Source organism: Amblyraja radiata, chromosome 5, assembly GCF_010909765.2.
Source record: "Amblyraja radiata isolate CabotCenter1 chromosome 5, sAmbRad1.1.pri, whole genome shotgun sequence".
In the NCBI taxonomy this organism is placed as follows: Eukaryota; Metazoa; Chordata; class Chondrichthyes; order Rajiformes; family Rajidae; genus Amblyraja; species Amblyraja radiata.
Window position 1 is genome coordinate 80,049,783 of NC_045960.1, and position 20,085 is coordinate 80,069,867.

Genomic DNA, 20,085 nt, shown 5'->3' on the forward strand with positions numbered 1-20,085 from the left:
GTAGAAGAAATGTGGGTAGTAGGGGACGAGAGAGGAAAAAAGGAGGGAATCAAAGGGAAATTAGAAACTCAGGAATGCGAAATGAGTGCACGAAGGAGTGGAAGGCAGAAAGGTGACTGAAGATGTGGGAGATAGCAGGGGAAATAGGAGTCCATTGCCTCTGGACCAGGGGGCCTGGGGATGTGGGCAGGAAATAACCATGCAATAGCTTGGGCGGGCAAAATCCGTCTGTTTCTCTGTGCCCGCTATTGTAAATTTATTAATTTCACAGAGGTAGGCTCTCATGTTACACTGTCCAGGAAAAGTGCATTAACATTTTCCTAATGCCCTCGTGCATTATTTTAACTAAACCTCTGCTGCCATAATTCCTCCTCTGCGGAAGACTATGACAGGGAAAGTTTGATTTATCTACTTGCTGTTCACGTAATTTATAACGCAGATATAGGATGACATTTGAAGCCTAAGGTCACCACAAACAGAATTAAATAATCCTCTTTATTCATGACTTCAAAATATTGCTTCAACTAAGACTCTCACAGAACATTCTAATTTCCTGTTCTGATGTTTTGACTGGAGAATGCTTACCTTGAGAGAACTTAATCGTATTTTGTCCTTTGTGGACAAATGTTTTATTTCCCACAACTGCCCTATTTCACCACGAGGAATTCAAACACAGAAACGTTATTGTTTCAACAGGAAACGTGATTAAGTTACTTTGAGGACATTTACTACTTTGTGCTTTAAATCTGCAGTATTAAAGAATTTATCTTTTCCTCCACATTCATCTCAAGGTATAGCGCCAGACATCAGATATTGTGAATCTCTCTCTAATTTCCTATCTTCAGAAAGAGCTCTGCAAATTTGGCATAGCAAGCTGGAGAGAGCTGCTTAACAAAATTATCCAACTGTGCATGGTATTACATCTACTTCTTAACCAGTTCACTGGAGATCAAGAGCAACTGGCTTCTACTCTGTTTCAATGGGCTCTGATGAAACCATGAGGTGCCCAATGAAGTGGATAGTTTGACGTGGTGCAGTCCTCTCACAGCTTACACATAATTTGTTTGTTTACCAAATGTATGGACGCAAGGATCTCAATATCATCTGACATCCTTCTCCATCACTGATCATTATAGGCTTCAAATTCCCAAACGTCGGTGGGCATGCTACATCTATTAACATGTAAACATTTTTTCTCCAACCAACCAGGCAACTCATCGTATGAGGGGATTTTAGAAGGTGCTGTTTCAGTAGTCTAGTGTTGGCCACGGGAACATCTGGAAGCCTCTACATGGGTGGAGTCTCCCTACCCAAGGAAAATTTCAACCCATTGATTCCTGGTATAATAGGTTTATCAAACGAGGACAGATTACCAGTACTGTCTGAAATTGAGAAGTTGTCTCATTTAAACATACAAATTCTTAATGTGCCTGACAGGATACATGCAGTGCTGACATTTGCCCTGCTGTGATGTCCAGAATCAGAGGCCTCCTTCTCAAACTAAGACATTAACCATTCAGGACAAATTGAAATGTCATTTCCTCACCCAGAGCCCAGTAAATGTTTGCAATTTTTAGTAAGCCTGCAGAGGCTCCATATCTGTGTATATTCAAATCCAAAATCAATAGATTTTTTAGATACCAAGGAAACAAAGGGATATGGAGTTAGTACAACCAAGTGGTTCTCAGGTATGATGAGCCACGATTTTAGTGGAGCAATCATGAGGAGCTGAACAACCTACTCCTGGTTCTATGTTATGTTCTAGACAGTATTATGTTCCTGATCTCAGTGAGCAGGAATATAAAAGAACTGGCATGAACATATGTGCGGACATATAATTTTGATGCAAAATATGATCAGAGCATTTCTTTCTCCTGAGAAATTGCATTAGATTTTTCACTTTCAGAATTTAGCATGGCCCAGACAATGGTGATCAATTGTCTGTCAACTACAGGGGTTGACTACAGAACCAGCAAAGCAGATCCTCGGTAGTCATTGGGGCCAAATGTGAATTTTACATCAACCGTCTAAATTTGTTAGGAGAATCAATCTTCCAGTGGATAAACTAACAGACTAATGGTAATAAATCTCTCTCTAAATTAATTCACTTCTTTCGCAAATTAATAACTGAACTGAAGAAAAATACTCCGGCAGTGATTGCACTTGCACAAGTTAGGATGATATTAGTTGTTGTGGATATTAGTTCCACTCCATGTACACATAGCACCAGAAACAGACCGATTTCCATGTTCAATCACAGGTGAGACATCCCATGGTCCTTATAGAATAACATAGCAAGGGAGATTTAATAATGCTATGATTAACAATTTCATCTCAACAAATCACACAACAATGTACCTTATCTGCTCTTTGGTGGCTTCATTTGCCTTGATATCAGTGAATGCACATTAAAACACTTAATTGTCTTGCTTGGTAGGACACCCAGTAAATGTGAAGGGAACTACCAGCACGCAGGTTTATTCTTCTTTTAAATGGTAAGGATTGTTAAGAAAAAGGAATTGTCCTATTTATTTAAGTTCCGATGAAAGTTTAGCGAATTCTACTCCCACTTTACATTGGCTGCCTGACACTATGCCTCCAGATATTCTGTTTTTAATTACTACAGGCGCCACTGTTTCACAAACACCCAGCGTTTGGAGATACCTTGCATGCCAACGGGTGGAATGGATGGGGAAGGATTTTCCAGTTGCAGACATTTCCTGCATGATGGAAAAGGGTAATCTGTGCGCCTTCTACTCCAAGACCCCCCCCCCCCCCCACCTCACACGTGCCAAAACAATCAGGGGTTGGGTCCAGTCAAGCCAAGCTGGCAGCGCAAGGCAGACTCCTTCACTCACTGAGAGGGTGAGGTCAGCTAGCAGCCATTCTTCTCGACCCTGCTTGCTCTCTGTCACAGCTGTTTGAGATCCTGTCACAAACAGTCTTTTGGTTCTTTTCAAACTTATGAAAAGTTCAGGTTATGAACAGCTCTCAGGAACAGAACCCTGTTGTCACCTGAGGATTGCTTGTATTTTTATTCTGATTTATTTGTGTAGAATTCAGTTGCTTTCAACTTTAAGAACTTTTCATGCTGTTGCTGGTAGACTTACAAAACAGACATGAATTTGATCAGAATATATGTTAAAATAGAACAAAATGCTGTACACATTTGTAAAAGCTGCAGTAAAACTTACTGGCTCACTTTATGGTAAAGCTTTGCTATGCCTTGATGCGTCCAATCCTTACCAAGTGTGGGTAAGATATGCCCCAAAGCATCAGATCTATAAAGATATAAAATACTTGTTCACTATTTCACATGTGACATAACTTCAAACATGAGTATATGAAGGCATGTCTGAGTAAAATGCACCTTGTAATTGTTCCATCAATATCAGAAATAACAATTTTGTCATTCCAGTTCCAGAGGTAGATAGTTCCTTCACACCGACATGTGCCCTGATATTGTGTGGTGACACTGAACATTACATCATTTGAGCCTTCCCTTAGTTGGAGTCTTTTCTGTAATTCAAATAAAACACGTCCACTAATATGATTTGTGTCAAATGGTTATATCAGTTTTTCTACACTGTAGATTAAACTTTTTATGCACAAAACATATTGAGTGTGCTAATTGTAATTATAATGTTCAGTTTGAATCCATTAGGCCATAGGTGCACTGTCTTGTCAAAATTAGAAACTCACTCTTGGAAGAACCAAAAATAACCTGAAATGCTAGCGGACACTGGCTTTTATATCTGAAGAATGAGAGCACTTGGGGTCAAAAGTTATGCTACAATTATGCGGACCACACTGAAGTACTACTGAGAGCAGTTCCAGACGCCATTCTTTGGAAAGGTCATCCTGGCCTTGAATGGAGTGCAGAGTACTTTTCTTAGATTGATATATGGATTCAAAGATTAAATTTGCACATATTATGGTGGCTTTCCTGGAATTCGGAAAAAAAAATGCAACTTGACATAAATTTATAGATATTAAGGGTGTTGCTGGGAAGTAATTCTGAGCTGGCGGGGGTGTCCTGATCTAGATATTACTGAACAAGCATATGATGTAGGACGCTTAGGACAATTAGCAGATATCAATTAAAATCGCTTCTGACATGATTTTTATACAGACTTCTGGAAGTTCTTTCCCAATATCATAAGACAATAAGGCATAGGAGCAAAATTAGGCAATTCAGTCCATCGAGTCTACTCTGTCATTCAATCATGGCTGATCTATTTTTCCCTCTCAACCCCATCCTTCTGCGTTCTCCCTGTAACCTTTGATGCCCGATCAAAACTGATCAATCTGCACCTTCATCATCCAATTTCGAATTTTGTACTTACGAGCTGGTCAGAGACAAGTCGAAGGGACTTCACATATGAAACGCAGGACGAAGATGACAGATCGTGATCTTGCTGGCCCACACTACTAATATGATTGATCATTCTGACATCTTCATCACTTGATGATGATTCATCTTTTAACCTAGCAGAAATTCAAGTGCAGAACTTGACTGACTAGCTACACCAATTCAATTAACAAAAGAATAAAAACCATATAACCATTCTAATTAAACAAAGGTAGTGGACCCCCCCCCCCCCCCCCCACTTTCCAACATCTATCTAATAATGAAACATTACTGATTGCTATGTTTAAAACATGCTTTTTTCATATAAATTTGCAGGGTTTGAAATGTCACAAAGATAGCACTGTTACATTAGAAAGTGGAATTTCCCTGCTTTAAAAAAAATATCCATTGGACAAACACTTAGTGTTAACAAAGTTATAATTCTGCCCTGGAACATTCCAATGAAGCATACATACTCATTTTTTGTATAAATAGTCTTAGTTGTGTATTAAATGTGTGTCAAAACTGATTTCATATTTGTAAGTTCTGGATGCAGCTCAGTGGTGCAACACATACACTATGTTTTGGATGGAAGGACAGGAATTTAAGCCTGCCATTTCCCGTGTGGAAACTTCTAATCTCATCCATGACACAAGGATGAACAAGGCAAAGGCCAGATGTTTCCTCACAGTAGAGGAAGGGTGATGGAGGGGAATGAGAAGGCAGTGAATATAGACTGTTATCTCACAGCTTCTGGTGGGCATTACTGAGAACAGCAGAGGATTGCATCTCCTCTTTTTTCTCCACATCCAATGTTAGTATTTGGCACAGGAGGTCAAGAAACAGGAAGGTGCGACCTGTACAAAAAGGATGGGTTGCACTTGAACCCGAGGGGGACCAATAGCCTGGAGGGGAGATTTGCAAAGGCTACTGCGGAGACTTTAAACTTGAACGGTTGGGGGGGAAGGGACTCAAATAGAGAAAACTAGTAGACAGTGTGTGAGGCAGGAGGCAGAGAAGGGAAGCACTCAGACCCAACATGTAGGGGGGAAAGAAGAAAACAATAATAAACAGAGAATAAGAGGTGGTGGGGTTCTTGAATGTGTGAGCAGAGAGACAGAAGGGTGTAAAATGGGGGTAAAAGCAGTAGGTAGCAAGGTGAAAAGTAAAAGTGGCAGGCAGACAAATCCAGGGCAAAAATCAAAAAGGGCCACATTTCAACATAATTGTATAAGGGGTAAGAGCGTTATAAAAACAAGCCTGAAGGCTTTGGGTCTCAATGCAAGGAGCATTCGTAATAAGGTGGATGAGTTGAATGTGCAGATAGCTATTAATGATTATGATATAGTTGGGATCACGGAGACATGGCTCCAGGGTGACCAAGGCTGGGAGCTGAACATCCAGGGATATTCAATATTCAGGAGGAATAGACAGAAAGGAAAAGGAGGTGGAGTAGCGTTGCTGGTTAGAGAGGAGATTAACACAATGGAAAGGAAGGACATTAGCTTGGAGGATGTGGAATCGATATGGGTAGTGCTGCGAAACACTAAGGGGCAGAAAACGCTAGTGGGTGTTGTGTACAGGCCACCTAACAGTAGTAGTGAAGTTGGGGATGGCATCAAACAGGAAATTAGAAATGCGTGCAACAAAGGTAAAACAGTTATAATGGGTGACTTCAATCTACATGTAGATTGGGTGAATCAAATTGGCAGGGGTGCTGAAGAGGATTTCTTGGAATGTATGCGGGATAGTTTTCTAAACCAACATGTAGAGGAACCAACGAGAGAGCAGGCTATTCTAGACTGGGTATTGAGTAATGAGGAAGGGTTAGTTAGCAGTCTTGTTGTGCGGGGGACTTGGGCAAGAGTGACCATAATATGGTTGAGTTCTTCATTAGGATGGAGAGTGACATTGTTAATTCAGAAACAATGGTTCTGAACTTAAAGAAAGGTAACTTTGAGGGTATGAGACGTGAATTGGCCAAGATTGACTGGTGATTAATTCTTAAAGGGTTGACGGTGGATATGCAATGGAAGGCATTTAAAGACTGCATGGATGAACTACAACAATTGTTCATCCCAGTTTGGCAAAAGAATAAATCAGGGAAGGTAGTACATCCATGGATAACAAGGGAAATCAGGGATAGGATCAAAGCAAAAGATGAAGCGTACAAATTAGCCAGAAAAAGCAGCCTACCAGAGGACTGGGAGAAATTCAGAAACCAGCAAAGGAGGACAAAGGGCTTAATTAAGAAAGGAAAAATAGATTATGAAAGAAAACTGGCAGGGAACATTGAAACTGACTGCAAAGGTTTTTATAGATATGTGAAGAGAAAGAGATTAGTTAAAACAAATGTAGGTCCCTTGCAGTCAGAAACAGGTGAATGATCATGGGGAACAAGGACATGGCGGACCAATTGAATAACTACTTTGGTTCCGCCTTCACTAAGGAAGACATAAATAATCTGCTGGAAATAGCAGGGGACCGCGGGTCAAAGGAGATGGAGGAACTGAGTGAAATCCAGGTTAGCCGGGAAGTGGTGTTAGGTAAATTGAATGGATTAAAGGCCGATAAATCCCCAGGGCCAGATAGGCTGCATCCCAGAGTACTTAAGGAAGTAGCTCCAGAATTAGTGGATGCATTAGTGATCATTTTTCAAAACTCTTTAGATTCTGGAGTAGTTCCTGAGGATTGGCGGGTAGCAAACGTAACCCCACTTTTTAAGAAGGGAGGGAGAGAAAACGGGGAATTACAGACCAGTTAGTTAACATCGGCAGTGGGGAAACTTCTAGAGTCAGTTATTAAAGATCTGATAGCAGCACATTTGAAAAGTGGTGAAATCATTGGACAAAGTCAGCATGGATTTACGATAGGTAAATCATGTCTGACGAATCTTATAGAATTTTTCAAGGATGTAACTAGTAGAGTGGATAGGGGAGAACCAGTAGATGTGTTATATCTGGACTTTCAGAAGGCTTTCGACAAGGTCCCACATAAGAGATTTGTATACAAACTTAAAGCACACGGTATTGGGGGTTCAGTATTGATGTGGATGGAGAACTGGCTGGCAAACAGGAAGCAAAGAGTAGGAGTAAACGGGTCCTTTTCAGAATGGCAGGCAGTGACTAGTGGGGTACCGCAAGGCTCAGTGCTGGGACCCCAGCTATTTGCAATATATATTAATGATTTGGGCGAGGGAATTGAATGCAACATCTCCAAGTTTGCGGATGATACTAACCTGGGGGGCAGTGTTAGCTGTGAGGAGGACGTTAGGAGGCTGCAAGGTGACTTGGATAGGCTGGGTGAGTGGGCAAATGTATGGTAGATGCAGTATAATGTGGATAAATGTGAGGTTATCCACTTTAGTGGCAAAAACAGGAAAGCAGACTATTACCTAAATGGTGGCCGATTAGGAAAAGGGGAGATGCAACGAGACCTGGGTGTCATGGTACACCAGTCATTGAAAGTAGGCATGCAGGTGCAGCAGGCAGTGAAAAAAGCGAATGGTATGTTAACATTCATAGCAAAAGGATTTGAGTATAGGAACAGGGATGTTCTACTGCAGTTGTACAGGGTCTTGGTGAGACCACACCTGGAGTATTGCGTAGTTTTGGTCTCCAAATCTGAGGAAGGACATTATTGCCATAGAGGGAGTGCAGAGAAGGTTCACCAGACTGATTCCTGGGATGTCAGGACTTTCATATGAAGAAAGACTGGATAGACTCGGCTTGTACTCGCTAGAATTCAGGAGATTGAGGGGGGATCTTATAGAAACTTACAAAATTCTTAAGGGGTTGGACAGGCTAGATGCAGGAAGATTGTTCCCGATGTTGGGGAAGTCCAGGACAAGGGGTCACAGCTTAAGGATAGAGGGGAAATCCTTTAGGACCGAGATGAGAAAAACCTTTTTCACACAGAGAGTGGTGAATCTCTGGAACTCTCTGCCACAGAAGGTAGTTGAGGCCAGTTCATTGGCTATATTTAAGAGGGAGTTAGATGTGGCTAAAGGGATCAGGGGGTATGGAGAGAAGGCAAGTACGGGATACTGAGTTGGATGATCAGCCATGATCATATTGAATGGCGGTGCAGGCTCGAAGGGCCGAATGGCCTACTCCTGCACCTATTTTCTATGTTTCTAATATGGAACTTGACACATCTGCTATGCCTGAGCTTCATATTTCCTACTTCAAACAATTATGACAATTTAATCTTCAATGTAATTTGCTGAGTTTTATAAATTGGCATATTTGAATGTTTAATAGATTTCCACCACAGCATTTTAAAATATTCACAGAAGTAATTTACATACAATCAAGTCCTTCAGGTATTACATTATTAGTAGTATTTGGATAATTTGTAAGCTGGAAAGAAGTTAGTCCCAGAGGTTTCAATAAGACGTTGATATGTCTGTTCATGTCCCCTTAAAGCTAACATTGATAGTCCTTCAACGATGACAAAAGGACACAATTAAAGAATGCTGTCAAAAGCAGGAGTCAGATTTGTAGCAGCTACATACCTGCTTCCAGGGAGTGTAGATTGCTGTCTTGCATCCTGCCTACTTTGGATCTGTTCAATTTCTGGTTCCTGTAACAGACAACCTAGACATATGCTTCCCCATTCAAAAATTATATGCAAAGTTTACATCTCCAGCATAAAATTGAGCAAGATTGCATACCTACCACAAAGTTCAGTGAAAGTATTGCACTACTGTATTATTGAAAGTTTCCAATATGCCACTTGATATCAAAAAATGCAAGATATTCTAATGAAAAACAGTCAAACAGAGCTTCAAGTAATGAAAACTATTTTAATAACTATTAACAGGTTTCCCCATCTTATAGTTTGTCCTATTCGTGCTATTTGTACATTGTAGTGAAAATAAATATCCACATTTATCACTAAGGTATGCACGGAATCACGACCAATGCGGCATTCAAGCTGCTGATGTTCATAGCTGGCACAATTAGAATTGGGCGCAATTGAAAACCGGGAATACTTAGCTGAAATCTATAAATATTAAGATGGATCTTATAGGTTTGTGCTAAATACAAATAAATAATTTCAAAAGGCATTAGAAAGAAATTCCATACAAAATGTACTAATATGCTCACTTATCCATTACACTCTAATATCGACCTGTTTTGCATATGCTGAGAGCCAGAAAATAAAGAAAATGATTATATTATGAGTTATAGTGCAGATCAAGAAGCAGTCTCCTGTAGTTTTATGGCCACTACAATCTCACAGGAGCTTATAACAGATGTTTATTGCTAAATGTTGCAGCTGTGTGCTTAATGTCACAAAGGCTGTAAACTTATGCAAATTATAGTCATGTAATGCTTTTGTTTATGCCTACTGTACATTAAATCATTTTGCTAGAAAATACCCAGCTTCCAGCAACATCTGTCATTTGCTCATGGCTCTATTTTTTAACCTATTTCAATGTGTTCGAGGAGAGGATTCCAAAATAGTTTTTTAAAAACCTGCAATTCAACCTTCCCCATCCTAAACTACTGACGCTTCTTTCTTATGGATCGGTAATATTTATACTGACATGTAGTTTAATTTTTGCAACATTTGGGAGGAAATGTAACAAGCAAGTGCTTTTCATTTGTTTGATTATCAGCTTGGTGTTCATGAAATCACCAATTTATCAGTTTTTCTATGATCACAATACAAATGAAACATTTAGAGAAAGAATCTCCATTTTATTTCATTAGTGTCACATTGTTTTATCTGAGATGTTACTCTGAAGGAACATCAGTGACTACACTTTGAAAAGTATTTCTTGGTTTTAATGTGCTTTGCAGCATCCTGGGGTCAAAAAAGGTGCTCCATAAATACAAGCCTTTTTCTATAGAAACTCTTTAAACAGTTAATTTAGTTAAAAGCAGTTCTCTTACGCCATCTGGTGTTCATGAACACACTTATTTTATTTTACTAATACTATGCTGAATATCATCTTTTTTTTAAAATTTCAACATATTTTAATTAAAACCTCAGGTAGACAAAAGTGCTGGAGAAACTCAACGGGTGCAGCAGCATCTATGGAGCGAAGGAAATAGGCAACGTTTCGGGCCAAAACCCTTCTTCAGCCTGATGTGGGGTGGGGTAGGGAGAAGAAAGGAGAAAGGAAGAGGAGGAGCCTGAGGGCTGAGGGAGAGCTGAGAAGGGGAGGAGGCAGCAAGGGCTACCGGAAATTGGAGAAGTCAATGTTTATGCCGCTAGGGTGCGAACTTCCCAAGCGGAATACGAGGTGCTGCTCTTCCAATTTCCGGTGGTGCTCATTCTGGCCATGGAGGAGGCCCAGGACAGAAAGGTCGGATTTGGAATGGGAGGAGAAGTGCTGAGCCACAGGGAGATCAGGTTGGTTTATGCGGATCGAGCGGAGGTGGAAGGTGAAACGATCGCCAAGCCTGCGCTTGGTCTCACCGATGTAGATCAGCTGACATCTAGAGCAGCGGATGCAATAGATGAGGTTGGACGAGATGCAGGTGAACCTCTGTCGCACCTGGAACGACTGCTTGGGTCCTAGAATGGAGTCGAGGGGGGAGGTAAAGCGACAAGTGTAGCATCTCTTGCGGTTGCAAGGGAAAGTGCCCGGGGAGGGGGTGGTTTGGGAGGGAAGGGAAGAATTGACCAGGGAGTTAGGGAGGGAGCGGTCTTTGCGGAAAGCAGACAGGGGGGGGGGAGATGGGAAGATGTGGCCAGTGGTGAGGTCACGTTTGATGTGGTGAAAATGACTGAGGACTATTTGTTGTATGTGACAGCGAGTGGGGTGAAAGGTGAGGACTAGGGGGACTCTGCCCTAGTTACGAGTGGGGGGGATGGGGAGAGAGCAGTGTTACGGGGTATTGAAGAGACCCTGGTGAGAGCCTCATCTATAGTAGGGGAGGGGAACCCCCGTTCCCTGAAGAATGAGGAAATTTCTGATGCCCTGGTGTGGAACACCTCATCCTGGGAGCAGATGCGGCGTAGATGGAGGAATTGGGAGTAGGGGATGGAGTCCTTACAGGAAGCAGGGTGGGAAGATGTGTAGTCTAGATAGCCATGGGAGTCAGTGGGTTTATAGTGGATGTCGGTCAGAAGTCTATCACCTGCAATGGAGATAGTGATGTCAAGAAATGGTAGGGAAGTGTCGGAAATAGTCCAGGTGTATTTGAGTGCCGGATGGAAGTTAGTGGTGAAGCGGATGAAGTCAGTCAGTTGTGTGTGGGTGTAGGAGGTAGCACCAAAGCAATCGTCGATGTAGCAGAGGTAGAGGTCGGGGATGGGGCCCTGGTGCGTCTCGAACAAGGATTGTGCGACGTACCCTACAAAGAGGCAGGCCGATGCGCGTGCCCATAGCTAGGCCTTGTATTTGGAGGAAACGGGAGGAGACAAATGAAGTTATTAAGGGAAAGAACCAGCTCCGCCGTGTATCTGTAGACGGGGATTGGTTGGTTCTCCGGTCGAGGAAGAACCGGAGGGCTTTAAGACCCTCCTGGTGGGGGATAGAGGTGTAGAGTGACTGGACGTCCATGGTGAAGATGAGGGGATGGGGGCCTAGAGAATGGAATGCCCGGAGACGACGGAGAGTGTCTGAGGGGTCTTGAACATAGGGAGGGAGGGATTTAACCAGGGGGGATAGGATGTAATAATAATAATAATACATTTTATTTGTATAGCGCTTTTCAAGGACTCAAAGTCACTTTACATGGTGAGTCAAGAACAAAACCAAATAGAGCAGTAAGACAGAGATGCAAAGGGGAGGGGGGACATGGGACTAAGGGTATGCAGAGGTGAAGAGATGGGTCTTGAGGCGGGACTGAAAGATGGTGAGGGACTCAGAAGTTCGGATCAATTGTGGGAGGGAGTTCCAGAGCCTGGGAGCTGCCCTGGAGAAGGCTATGTCTCCAAAAGTGCAGAGGTTGGATTTCAGAATAGAGAGGAGACCGGCTGAAATGGATCTGAGGGACCGTGAGGGTTGGTAGGGGGAGAGGAGGTCAGTGAGATAAGGGGGGGCCAAGTGGTTGATGGCTTTGTAGGTGAGGACCAGGATTTTGTAGATGATCCGGTGGGAAATGGGAAGCCAGTGAAGTTCTTTGAGGACTGGGGTGATGTGGTGCCAGGATTTGGTGTGGGTAATGAGTCGGGCGGCTGCATTCTGGACCAGTTGGAGTCGGTTGATGTTGCTGGAATTAATGCCAAAGAGAATGCCAATGTAGTCAAGGTATGTGGAAATAAGTTCGGTAGGGCACGAATAGGCAGAGACAATGGGTCTACCAGGATAGTCAGGTTTGTGGATTTTGGGGAGATGGTAAAATCGGGCCGTGCGGGGCTGGGGAACGATGAGGTTGGAGGCTTGTGAGGGCAGGGAGCCGGAGTGGATGAAGTCAGTGATGGTGCTAGAGATAGTGGCCTGGTGCTCGTCTGTGGGGTCATGGTCCAGGGATAAGTAGGAGGAGGTGTCCGAGCAGAGGCGACGGTAGAAGAGCTCCAAGTTGTAGCGGACGCGGAACTCATTGAGGTGGGGACGGAGGGGGGGGGACAAAGGTAAGGTCTCTGCTGAGGACAGACCGTTCAGTGTCGGAAAGGGGGAGATCAGGGGGGATGGTGAACGCACGGCAGGGATAGGGGTTGGGGCCGGAGGAAGGCAGGTGGGTGGTCATGGACGGGGCATGAAGACTGTAGTGGGGGTGTGGAAGAGCTGGGGTCACATGGTTTGAGGGGGATGGGGAAGACCCAGTGGAACAGCCACTGAGGTTAGGTTAGGGGGACTGGCACTAGGACCCAGCGCAATCAAACCCGGGGTAGTGGGAATCTGCAACATGGAAGCTTCAGGCCCGGTGCTGATCCCAAGCTGCAGAACCTCGTGCAATTCATGTGCATAATGTCACCCCAATTAATGCCCCAAATTTGCATGTGCTTTTCATTAATTAAAATTATATATTCCTATTATTAATTTTCCTATATAAATGCCTTTGTAAAAGCACTATTGGAATATGCTGCTGGAATCCAGCAGATTGCACAAGGAACTGAGCATACATGGGTAACTTGAGCATTCTACAAGGAATCATCTGAAGAGAGATCCCATGAGAATCCTTGACTTGGCTTCCAACAGCCACACTCTCCTGTTTGGACTACTACAATATTTTACTGGGCTATTAGCCCAATATATTTAGTATAGTCGAATAGTTCAACACTTCATGAATTCCAGCAATTGCAAGAAAAGATTTAACAGCGGAAGTGAGTTGTGCCGAGGACTGTTGATTTTGCTACCACTCAGAACTGTAGGACCCAGATATTGTCATCAAAATTCAACCCCATCTAATGCAACATAAGACTTGAAGTTTGAATAGGACAAACCTAATACATATCCATTACTGCTCACTACAATGCAGAGTACCTATTTGATTTATGCTGCCTCCTGGTGTATGTGTGTGCATGCGTGTGTGTATGTGTATGTGTTCTTAGTTACTGCACTGACACTCTTCATTATAAAATACATATTTAGCAGGCTGTTATTTGCTCGTCAGGTAACATTACTTAAACTATTATGTTATTGTTACTTAAAACTAAGATTGGGAGTAGCACGGAACAACGTACCACTTTTATACTGTTTTTTTTTCCACGCCATGAAAACCACCATCTGCCTCCTTTCTTGGGCATCTTTTCTTTAATTAGTTTTTCCATTGTTGCCTGTTTTAAAATGCACAAAGGTAACTAATGGAATAAAAAGCTTAACATAAATGCCATACAAAATAACATAAAATGCTACTCTCCCAAGTGAATGAAATAATAAACATACTGTGGCCACACAACTAATCTCTGCAACACAAAATACTGCAAACTTGAGCAACGAATGAAGGTAACTGAGGCATGAGTGCTTAAATGATTAAAAAAAAAATCAAAAGTCATGGCCAAAGAAAAATGAGGGAAAAAAAGAAAAGGTTAGTTTTGAAGGGTCAAACATAGTAGCATGAAGAATAAAATGTGGCATCGAATCAGAAGTTAAAGTTTTAGTGTACACATATGAAGATATTTAAAATTATTACTTTGACTGCAGAATGCAAGATAATATTTTGAGAATAAATTCTCCTTAAGTACAAACTCAACAAAACCAAAAGTGGAGAGGAATTCACGGTACATGAATAAACCAATATATTTCTCACTGTGATGTAGGCACATGTTGAATTAGGCTGCTTATAATTTCACTGTTACATTTCTTGTACATATATACATTTATGCTGTTCTAGATATATGTAATAGGTTGATGACCTTATCTAAATTGTTGCATTGGAAGTCCTGGTGGGAAACAGCTACTATCATGGACAAGTGCAGAAGCAGCTGCATTGAATTTCGGACAAGCTAGTAACAGGACAGGTTTGGAGGGATATGAACCAAATGCTGGTAGGTGGGACTAGTGTAGCTGGAACATGTTGGCAGGTGTGGGAAAGTTGGGCCGAAGGGCCTGTCGCCACACTATATCACTCTATGACTCTAACTCAGCAGGTCAGGCAACATCTCTGGAGAAAATTAATAGGTAATATTTTAGGACATGACCCAGAGCTCTGCTTGGCTTGCATATTAAACCTATCACATCCCAATTAAAATAAATAGGACCTGAAAGTCTTATCTCAAAAGTGAACAACATTACACAGCTTTCTGGCTGCAGCAGAGTTCCAAAGTATCCACTGGTGTTGCATGTCCAATGACAAATGCAAGGGCCTTGGAAATTTAGATATCAAATTCCTTATCCAACAAAATGTCAAAAGAAAACAGGTGAACATTTAATCCATGTTTAATTTTACCCCCAGTTAAATTTATGTCTGATAGACTAAAATTATTATCTCTTAAAGCTGACAAGGCAAACATTAAGTTATTTTAAATCAAGTTACCAAATCAATCATTTGGATTCAAGAAGCAATGGCACAGAACACATAGTTTGCCTGCAACATGCAATCATCTTCCCAAGAATAAAATGGGGAATATTGTCTATTGACCACATAGACGAGTTATGCACTGCATTTCTAAAAGTTCAGAGGCTGGCAAAGAAAGAAAATGAATTAAACTGTCACATTATTCGTACTAAACTAAGTGTACAGAAAAGAAGACTGAATTAAGCCAATTAATCAACATGCAATACATCCATGCCAATAGTTGAGGAATTAAATGCCTAGTAATTTTGTGCTATTACAAATGATAACTGAATTAATTTCCTTTCTTTGCTTTCCGCAGAGACGTTCCCTCCGCAAGTCCCTGGTCAACTCATCCCTACCCACCCAAACCATCCCCTCCCTAGGTACTTTCCCCTACAACCGCAGGAGATGCAACACCTGTCCCTTTACCTCCCCCCTCGATTCCATCCAAGGACCCCAACAATCACTTGCACCTCCTCCAACCTCATCTACTGTATCCGCTGTTCCAGGTGTCAACTTCTGTACATCGGCGAGACCAAGCGCAGGCTCAGCGATCGTTTTGCTAAACACCTCCGCTCAGTCTGCCTTAACCTACCTGATCTCCTGGTTGCTCGGCACTTTAACTCCCCCTCCCATTCCAAATCTGACCTTTCTGTCCTGGGCCGCCGCCATTGTCAGAATGAGGTCCTGCGCAAATTGGAGGAACAGCACCTCATATTTCGCTTGGGTATCTTACACGTCAGCAGTATGAACATTAACTTTTCTAACTTCAAATAGCCCTTGCTTTCCCTCTCTCTCCATCCCCTACCCTTCCCAATTCTCCCATCAGTCTTACTGTCATCGGCTACATTCTATCTCTATCCCGCCCACTCCCCTGACATCAGTCTGAAGAAGGGTCTCGACCCAAAACGTCACACATTCTTTCTCTCCAGAGATGCCGCCTGTCCTGCTGAGTTACTCCAGCATTTTGTGTCCAGCCAGCTACAAAGTACCATCCACACAGAAGGGGGAAAATGGGAGTAGGAACAATAATTTGCACAGACCCACAGCGTTCAGTTAAAAGACACAATAATCAAGTTTGAAAATGCCCAATTCATCTCCTTGGAGAATTCATCAAAACAATACATAATATTAGTACCATTCTGTGTTGATGAAATTAGGACATAATGTACAGTACATAATCACATCATACCTTCAACATAACCAGCCCTAAAAAAGAAGTTAATAAATAATTAACTCCTCCAGTTATTGGCTTCTGGATCTCATTTGCAAAGTTACCATTAAAGTGTTAACTCACCTTTGGCAATGGTTTCTGGAATGCCTGAACTGCAAGAAGCACAGGAGCAGCTGTTGACCAATTATAATACCTAGTTTTTGTCAACAAATAAAGAACATTAATATCACTCAAAGTATAGATGTTTAATTAATCTTTTATCATTTTAAATGTGACATGCGAGGTTAATTTTACTGCAATGTAGGCACTATACAACAGAATAGCATTTTATAAATGAGATATTATAAAAATGAACATTATTGTGGCTTATCTTTACAATTCTTCTTGTTTTATATGTAGCAGTGGTAAATTAGTGAGATGCAATGATATAAATTAACTCACCTTGCTTCCCACCAGCAATTTCAAATATTCTACAAACTACAAGATGATGTTTTTGAGCAATAGGCAGTTTAAGTGTTTCCCATTTCCTCCAAATCCAAGGCGTAGCTATGGGCACGCGCATGGGTCCCAGCTATACCTGCCTCTTTGTTGGGTACGTCGAACAATCCATGTTCGAGGTGTGCCGTTGACCTATCCCCGAACTCTACCTCCGTTACATTGACAACTGCATTGGTGCTACCTCCTGCACCCATGCAGAACTCACTGACTTCATCAATCTCACCACTAACTTCCACCCGGCACTCAAATTCACCTGGACCATTTCCGACATCTCCCTACCGTTTCTAGACCTCACTATCTCCATCGCAGGTAACAGACTACTGACCGACATCTACTACAAACCCACTGACTCCAATGGCTATCTGGACTACACTTCTTCAGGGCTCGAAATTAGCGGTTGCCTGGGTGCCACTGACCACCCAAAGTGCCGCCGGGCAACCTAAACGGCAAGTCATTTTGCCCGGCTAGGCAACTTGGTTTATACCGAAGATAGACACAAAAAACTGGAGTAACTCCGCGGGTCAGGCAGCATCTCTGGAGAAAAGGAACGCGACGTTTCGTGTCGGCAACGGCTGTTGTGCGGGGCAAAGATACCAGGTGCGGGGTGACGAAGGGTCGGAGCGAATGACAGCCTCCGAACAGCGGCAGCAGCGGCCGCGACAACGGCTTCACCGCCTCCTCCACTCGCACCCCGCCCGCCCTGATAAGGGCCGCTGCTTGCAAATCCGCTAACGGCGCTTTCAAAACAAACCCTCCCGCATGCCTCGGGGTGCGGGAGGGTTAGTTTTGGAAGAGCCATTAACGGATTTGCAAGCAACGGCTGCTATCAAGGAGGAGGAGGAGATGGAGCCGCTGTCGCTGTGCGGAGCCCGTCGTTCGCTCCGACCCTTCTGAAGCAGCTGCACCAAAGATCCTATAGCTATAGGATCTTTGAGCTGCACCACTCGGCCCCGCACCTTGCTGTTGGCTGGCGGAGGAGGGAGGCGGAGGCGAGGAAATCCCAACGGCCAAGGCAGCGGGTTGATGTTGTCCGAGGAGCGCTGACCTTCCTTCCTCCCCACCTCACCCCCCCCCCCCTCTCTCTCTTGTACGCCCCCTCACCCTGGGACCCCTCCTCTCCATCCCGCACTGATCCCCATTCTATTCAGTCCTCACTGACATCCCCTGTGCTCCCCTCCCCATCTACCCCCCTCCCCCCATCTATTCATCCTGCGCTGATCACTCTATCCACCTCGCATTGATTCTCCTGCCACCCCCCCCATCTATCCTACACTATTCCCCCAATTCATCCTGTACTTACCCCCCTTCCCATCTATCCTGCACTTCTCCTCCATCCATCCTGTACTGATCCCCCATCCATCCTGTACTAATCCACGCATTCATCCCGTACTGACCCACCCTCCATTTACCCTGCACCTTCCCCTCATTCATCCTGTAGCGCTCCCCATTCATCCTGCACTCACCCTCCAATCCACACTGTACTGACCCACCTCCCCCCATTCATCCTGCGCTGATCTCCCCCCCCCCCATCCTGTACTGATCCTCCCATTCAAGAAGAATGGGGGGGAACAGTCTGAAGAAGGGTCTCGACCCATAACGTTGCCTATTTCCTTCGCTCCATAGATGCTGCCTCACCCGCTGAGTTTCTCCAGCACTTTTGTCTACCCGCATCCATCCCGTACTGAACCCCCCCATTCAACACCACTGACATCCCCGTGCTCTCCCCTCACAATTTTACCTACTCCAACCAACACGTACTAATTCACCTGCCTCAATCCATCCATTCTGCACCGACTGCCTTCTAACCCCCCACCCCCGCCATCTATCCACCCCGCACTGATTCACACACACCCCCCTCCCTGACCCTATTGTGCTGGAAATGTCTTCAGAGCGAACATTGACTATGTTTGATAACGGAATGCAATCAAATGTGTTTTAATTCCCAATGTTATTATTTGTTTTAGTCCATAAAGATGGATTAATTATATTGTGAACACGTGAAACATTAAAACCAGTGTTCGATTGTCACTGCTGCCGTTGACACGTTATTACAGAATTCATTTTAACGGCAAATCAATGCTCTTAATAAGGAGTATTAGTACTGTAGTTATTTAATGAGCAACATTCACAACTATACGTTGGATTTATCCAGGTTTTACTTCAACAGTCGATCATATACAGCACAAATTTGGTCAGGAGATATTTCAGTTGAAATTTTAACGTTAATTCTGAAGTGGGAATAATGGAAACAGCGTTTATCAATAATTTTTTTTAATCTGGTGCTTACAAACTGGGTATCTTCATTGCTGTTCACAACACGTACATCTAATCTGAATGTCTGGTAATGTGGCGTCTTGACACCTTTAAATATATTACCAAAAGAACATTTGCTGCAGTTATGTCCTTTGGCCTTCTCTTGTCACCCTGCTTCCTGTAAGGAGCTTACTGTCTCCACCTCTTCCTTTCCTTCCCACCCCCCCACCACCCATCGACATCAGTCTAAAGAAGTCTCGACCCGAAACGTCGCCTATTCCTTCTCTCCATAGATGCTGCCTCATCCGCTGAGTTTCTCCAGCATTTTTGTCTACCTTCGATTTTTCCAGCATCTGCAGTTCTTTCTTAAACAATTAATTATTTTAACACTTGTGTCCCTTTACTCAGGCGAAACATTTGAGCAATAGAGGGTGAAATCAAATGCTAATCATGGAACGTTGGTTCTAATTCATAATGGATCTCGAAGCTACGATAGAATCTACTTTCAAATTATAATGCATGATGAGCAATCAGTTGGTGAGAATTTTTTACTTTCTTATTCTGTATGTTCTACTTACTTGCTTCCAATCTTTACCACCAGATTGGGATCATCAATGATTCCTGGATTCACTGCAAACTCTTGATATGATATTGAACTCCTCATAAATTGTTCTGCAAGAATATAAACATTAGTATATTAAGCTTTTTAACACAATGGTGAAATCGTAAGACATTAAGGTAATTTAGTCTACCTTTATTCATCCATCCAAAAAAAATTCAAGGTTCTTGTTATTAAATTGTTTCTTAAAACATCCAAAGGTTCTATATCCAAGTTATTCTATTCCACATTGTGTGAACAGCTTTCTGATATCAGTGCTTTTCAATATTTTTTACCATTTATACTCAAT

At 42.8% G+C, this 20,085-nt stretch overlaps 1 protein-coding gene across 7 annotated transcripts in view; it reads right to left on the bottom strand.

Annotated features, from left to right (window-relative positions):
- Nucleotides 1–20,085, bottom strand: part of lpin1 (lipin 1) — a 121,217-nt gene that overhangs the window by 16,540 nt on the left and 84,592 nt on the right. For 6 of the 7 annotated variants that reach the window (XM_033021577.1, XM_033021580.1, XM_033021579.1 and 3 more), the window contains 7 exons: nt 19,756–19,849; nt 16,550–16,619; nt 13,940–14,032; nt 8,868–8,935; nt 4,347–4,488; nt 3,371–3,519; nt 3,195–3,281 (listed from right to left, as the gene is read on the bottom strand). In XM_033021577.1, coding sequence (XP_032877468.1) covers nt 3,195–3,281; nt 3,371–3,519; nt 4,347–4,488; nt 8,868–8,935; nt 13,940–14,032; nt 16,550–16,619; nt 19,756–19,849 — 703 coding nt within the window. The remainder of the gene's footprint in view (nt 1–3,194; nt 3,282–3,370; nt 3,520–4,346; nt 4,489–8,867; nt 8,936–13,939; nt 14,033–16,549; nt 16,620–19,755; nt 19,850–20,085) is intronic. The other variant, XR_004412061.1, reaches the window with a different exon arrangement.